General features: G+C 55.5%; 1 protein-coding gene across 9 annotated transcripts in view; it reads right to left on the bottom strand.

The window, feature by feature from the left end:
• Positions 1-682: 682 nt before the first annotated feature.
• POC1A (POC1 centriolar protein A) overlaps positions 683-6,000 on the bottom strand; it is a 67,727-nt gene continuing 62,409 nt past the window's right edge. For 3 of the 9 annotated variants that reach the window (XM_038566270.1, XM_038566262.1, XM_038566265.1), the window contains 3 exons: positions 2,514-2,617; positions 1,541-1,582; positions 683-1,417 (listed from right to left, as the gene is read on the bottom strand). In XM_038566270.1, the coding sequence (XP_038422198.1) occupies positions 1,543-1,582; positions 2,514-2,617 (144 nt within the window). In that variant the 3' untranslated portion in view covers positions 683-1,417; positions 1,541-1,542. Of the gene's footprint in view, positions 1,418-1,540; positions 1,583-2,479; positions 2,618-6,000 lie in introns of all 9 variants that reach the window. The other 6 variants (XR_005374905.1, XM_038566267.1, XM_038566268.1 and 3 more) reach the window with 4 other exon arrangements.

Raw genomic sequence — 6,000 nt, 5'->3', positions numbered from 1 at the left:
GCCTAAACAAGAACCTGAGTCTCAGAGACGTTGTGGCAACGTGTTGAGGCTACACGGCCGGCCACTGGCAGAATCTGAAGCCGGGGCCTGGCCGGCGGCTTCCTCCCCAGCCCGCTGCAGGAGGCAGCTTCCCCATTCCACCGTTCATCCAGCTCCGAGGCGTTCCGGCTCTGCTCCCGCCTGGAAGCCGCGGAGGCTGGGAGCCTCATTAGCTGTGTGGTACTGACACAGCCCCCGAGAAGTTCTAACACTGCCCCTGGGCCCCCCAGAGCAGCGCAGGTGTGTGGAGGCATAAATATCTCTGGCTGGCTGGGACCCAAGAAGCCAAATGCCGAAGGACACAACCTAGACATGTGGAAAACACTGGCCTGGCTCTCCCTGCGCGGGTGCATGGGAAGGAGCTGTGGGAACCCTCATGAGTAAATGGAAATGCAGGTGCCAGAGTCCTCCAGGACCCAACTGATGAAGCTGGCTGGGGCCAGCCAGAGAGGGTTGGGTGCTCTGCAGGGGCTCCAGCTGTTCTTGCTCTCCCGCTTCCCTGAGCAGATGCAGACAAGTGTCCCAAGCTCCAGAGGTGACCTAGCAGGGACCCTCCAAAGCCACTGCTTTCATTCTCCCCTTATGGCATAAGGGAGCTAATGGGGATGGGGGAGCTAATAAGGTTTCACTCAGAACAAGCCACTTTTATGACAAGCTCCATCAAATCCGTTTTAATTTCAGATTCCTTCACCCTCATGCATACAGAGGAGGAAGCCACCAGTCCCAGTGAACAGGTGTGGAGCAGAAGTCAAGGCCACTGCAAAGCCACCACCTCCCTGAGTGCTTGTTCCTGGGTAAACCTGACTCAGATGGGCCCATGCTGGGCCTTTTGTCAGATTTGGAGAAAACTCCTGGCTCACCCATCCCATGGGCAGGCCATTGCTAAGCTGTTGTGGGTGGGAAGAGCCAATCATATGGCAGAAAGGGGGACAAACTCCGTAAGGGGGCTTGGGGCTACCGCCTCTGGCCGGGAGCGGCGATCTCAGGGCATGTCAGGACTCTGAGGTAGCAAACGTTTTCAAGTGACTCCTTCACATTAAACCAAACACAGTCCATCCTGCAAGTGCAGGCCCTGCCTATGGGGGCCTTCCACTGCCAGGAGAGCCTCCAGGTGCAGAGGGCAGGTGGAGGAGAGAAGGGCATAACCTCTGGGGCTCAGGGATAGATGGGATTCCCACAGAGCCAAATCCCCTTCGTTTATTTACCCAAGTCCCATAGTACAAATCCCTGGCCTGCCACCCCCCAAAATCGACCGAGCTCTTGATTCTTGCTCCCCTGATCATGGTGTTGTTCTCTGCATGATTAACTGCTGGTTCTCCAGACACTGCTTCAGCTTGTCTTCCGTCAGTGTCAGCCGTTGCTCTAGGATGGAGACTGTCTGCAAAATAAATGGTGGTCAGTCTTCTGAGGATGGAGGGGCTCCGGGGCTGCCCTGGGGAATCCCCTCAGCCAGTTCTGCTCAGCTGCTCAGCCCGCTGTCCTGCCTGGGGACAGTTCTCACCTTCATGTCCCCTCCTGGCTCTGGATGGCTGCTCTCTGATGTCTGTGGGTGAGGGCAGGACACAATGAAGGAGGTAGGCAGCAGGTCCCATAGCCCTTGGGCATTCCCCAAGACGATCAAGGGTCAGGATTCCCCAGTAGTCTGGCATTTAGATTGGGAGTCTGGAGCAGAACCACTCTATTGTCTGGACTAGGCTCTGTCCACAACCAACTGAAGACCATCATCCATCTCCATTCCAAAGGTAAGAAAACTCTACCCGGAAACGAAGGCACCCCACCTGGGTCCTGCCCATGCCTCAGGCCTTTCACCTCTACACTAGGAAGGGCTTCCCGGGCTGGGGGGTGAGTGACTGAGCAACCCTAAGCCTAGGAGGGCCTCTGCCTGTCCAAGTCCAGTGAGGACCACTGCCCAGAGACATCAGAGCACAGGAATTACAGGAAATTCGCCATCAGGGAGTTAGGCCCTAACTCTATCTCTGAGCCCCTTTGCTCCTCCGTAATGGAAGGACAGTGCCAAGCTCATAGGAGTCTTGGAGACTATGAGGTGACTCAGGATGGTGCCCAGCCCTTTTCAGCTTGACCCACATTGGCAACGCTTGTCATCATGCTGGTTTCCAGAGGCTGAGCCCTAGCTCCCTGGCCTCTCCTGCACACCCAGCATGCCAGCCTGTGGACCTGGCTGTCTGGCCTGCCAGATGCCCCCAGCTGCTGGGGCTGCATGTGCCTCATAGGCCAGGGCCATCTTGCAGAAATGGCTGCTAGACAAGGCTGCAAAAAACCTGCCCACCTTCTCTGGCTTTGGACAGAGTGCTGGCAGAGGGGCAGCACTACCTGGGAGTGTGCTCCCCAGAGAGCAGCTGGCCCCCTGCCCATCAGGGGACTCCCGCCCAGGGCCTGCCCACCAGTCACAGAGCCAACCCCCGTCCTCGCCCAGCCTGACCCATGCTGGTCACGACTGCAGAGCTCTCCTTCACCTCCTTATTGAGGGCTGGGCGAGGGCCTGTGCACGCCGGGCCTGCACCAGGCACTGGGAGAGTCCGCTATGAACGAGGCAGGCTTGGTCTCTGTGCTGTGCAGCCTACAGCCAGCAGAAAGGGGTCAGATTAAGAAACAATACTTTCTATTAATTTTAGAAAGTCTCTCAGCCTAAGTGCTCAGCCCCCATTTGTCTGTGGGCTTTCCCAAAGGGTTTTGCCACCTTCCCTGAGGCTCCAAGGAGGTTCTGGGCCTTGGTCCAGTGAAAAGGAAACTTTCCTTTCATACATTTAATAAAACATTGAAACATTTTGGGAGGGAGTTTCCCCTCTCAGGCTGCTATAAATTCTCACAGCATCCCGCACGGATGTCAGCTGCTCATGGAGGCTGCTCCTCCTGGCGGCTGGCCCTTTCCAAATGAGCTGGCCGGGGCTGAAGGGGCTCTGAACCCTCTGGAGTCCAGGCCTGAGCCTGAAAAGGTGCACTGCAAGCTGAGAGGCAGAGCTGGGCTGAAAGAGATAGCCACACACCCACCCCTGAGCTGGCCAGAAGCTGTGGAGGGGTCTGTACCTCGTAAAAGTGGTGGCGGAAACAGCCCCTGGCTGGCCCAGAGCAGCATTCCTGGAAGTTTCCACTGGCTGCTGTGAAACTTGCGCTGAGCCAAGCTCCAAAATCATTCCTCATCCAGACTTTTTCCGATGGCCCCGGACTCCAGGTCACAGTGGGGGAGCCAGCCTGCTTTTCCTCTCTGCCCACCCCCTCCCCACCCCTTTTAACTTTTCTTCGCAGGGACCGAATTCTCAAGTGTGGAGGCAGTAGGTGCTGGGCCAATGTCAATACCCGGGGAGCCACGCATTTCAAGGGCCTCCACTTAGTCCCATGGTGGGGCCATACTTCAGCTCGGTAGAAATATGTCATTTGTCGATATTAAATTTCTTTAAACACAAAGGCACACACGTCTTTCAAATCCAGCCCCCTGAAAGGAGGGTGCCAGCCTGGTTGTGGGCCCTTCCTTTGGGAGTTTTGAGGGAGTGCTGCATGGCATGTTGTAGACAGAAAGGCTTGAAATCCACTAGTCCTCAAATCTGCAGCCCCTACTTTTCCCTGCCATTTTCCCATTTCTTTTCCAGAGGAGAAAGACTCTGGAAGAGTCATCACCTCTGTGTTTGGTCTGTACTTCCCATCTCCCCCATGCCCCTGGCATACTCTGCCAAGATGCTGAGTGGTAGCCACCATCCAGGGCTGAAGTCTACCAGGTCCTTTGCGCTCACATTTGATCCCACCCAACCGTTTGCACCGGAAGGACGGGACAGGGAGAGGAGGACGATTTTGGGCTATTCATACATTAGAACGTTGTCCGGCAGTCTCTGCTCTGCACATTTTCCTTAGTTCTCTTTTTATAAAGCAGGGGGTGTCATTTTCATGGAAAAGTTTCTTCTTCAACAATCCTTCAGGGTAGGAGCCTTTATCATCCCCATTTTCAGGCGAGGAAATCAAGACACAGTGATATTAAGCAACCTGCCTCAAGTCCCACAACTTATAAATAACAAACCAGGGCTGTGAACTTCGGTGGCCTGGCTTCAGAGTTTGGGCTAAGGCCCTGAGAGCTGCACCTCTGCTCTGTCCCCATCAGGCACACATACAGTGAGGCCTGGCTTTATTCTTCCCCATATGCCTGAGGGCTACTGGCCTTATAACCCCAGAAGGCCTGTTTGTGTGCTCCCCCTGCCCCCACCATGCCCCCGCATGGCTCAACCAAGGCCGAACTCAAGCAGCCTGAGGAGGAACTTGTGGATCTCTGCTCTTACCCACCAGCAGCTACCTTCTGTCTAGGCCACCTGGCCAGGTGGCTCCAGATGGAATGAGCAGCAACAGTGGGAAGGGATAACCCCCAGGGTCCTCTAGCAGCCCCCTCACAACATCAGGCCACCCTCAGGCAGTTCCCAGGCCTCAGATGCCCCCGAGCCCCATAAAGCAGTCTCTCACCTGACTGAGCCCTAAGGTTTGGAATTCTCACAAAAGTCACAATTTTAAGTTATAAAAAGGCAACGTTATATGGACAAAAGGGACATAACAACAATAACCTTTTCATAGATACTAGATGAGCAACTCCCTGGACACTTGAATTTTCGATGCTTTCTTTCACTGGGGTGCGGTGTCTCTCAGCCTCAGTGCTCAGTTCCCAAACACGCTATGGAACTGAACGCACCCTGGTCACTGCCGGATGCCCTGCCCCTCACAACGTGGAGTTCAATTAAATACGACATCTCTCTCTCCCTGAACCATGGCGACAGGAAGCAGAATTCAGACCCCATGCCTGGACACTGTCACCCCTTGCCCAACACCATCTACTTCAAACATGACAGCCTTTGCCTGCAAGCCATGGAGGGAGCCTCAAGGGCAAGGTCACGGGAGACCCAGAAGTTCATCTTCAAAGTCACACCTGTCAGAGGGTCACCTGGGGGCTTGTTTCTGAACCATCTTCTGCTGCTGTTACTGGCAATTTCCAGGAAGCCATGGCCCTTGTCATGAGAAAGGTGTTCTTGGAAACATTCCTGTTTGCCACTGAACGTATTCTGTTGTTTCTCTAGACTGAAGCTTGGCACGTTCGGGTGCCTACTTTTGTAAATAAGGTTTTATCATCGTGCCCATCTGTTTAGGTATCGTCTATGGCTGCTTTCTGGCTAGAATGGCAGGTTGCACAGTTGTGACAGAGACCCTATGATCCACAAAACCTGGTATTTACTGTTAAGAAAGTTGGCAGACCCTTGCCCCAGAATCTCTTCACTCACCCATCCTCACCGAGCAACTCCTGTGCAGGCCTGAGTCACTGAGGGTGATGATGGCACGCACAGAGTCAGCTGGGCCCGCAGGTGCGCCCTGGGGTGAAGGGGCAAGTGCTGGGCAGCAGTACAGACCAGCCGGGTGTGCTGGGAAGAACAGAGGGGTCCGGGCCAGGGAAGCGGTGCTGGGCAGGGAGGGGTGAGCAAAGGCCAAGTTTGCCAGGCAAGCACGGCTGGAAGGGCACTGGGGCCAAAGGATCAGTGTGCACGGACCCCTGAGGGGGCAGGGAAAGTAACTAACAGGAGGGATGGAGCAGAGGAAGGCCCAGTGTGGGGGTGAGGAACGGCTTCCCAGAAGTGGGAGATGGGACCAGGGCCTGCAGGCTGTGCCTCAGAGCAAAAGATGGTGCTGGTAGTCCTAGGCTGAGTGGGGGGGCAGACCCCTCCGGCTGCCACAAGGGGACGTCTAGACCGGGGACAGCCACACGGTATGGGCCCGCACCACCTGGTAAGTTGGGTCACAAATGGGAGGAGGGATGTGCCCCGAGGCCCTGAACACAGGACCGAACACAGGACAGGACAGCCCTCAAGAGAGGTGGACAACGGGCTCCAGGCAGAACAGACTAAGTGTAAGGCCCCTGTGAGGGTCCGGCAGTGAACTTGGGCCAGCAGCATGGCTAGTCTGCATCACTGACATCATCTT

This window comes from Canis lupus, chromosome 20 (genome assembly GCF_011100685.1).
Source record: "Canis lupus familiaris isolate Mischka breed German Shepherd chromosome 20, alternate assembly UU_Cfam_GSD_1.0, whole genome shotgun sequence".
In the NCBI taxonomy this organism is placed as follows: domain Eukaryota; kingdom Metazoa; phylum Chordata; class Mammalia; order Carnivora; family Canidae; genus Canis; species Canis lupus.
Note: the sequence above shows the minus strand (reverse complement) of the source record. Positions and strands in the feature narration are given on the sequence as shown.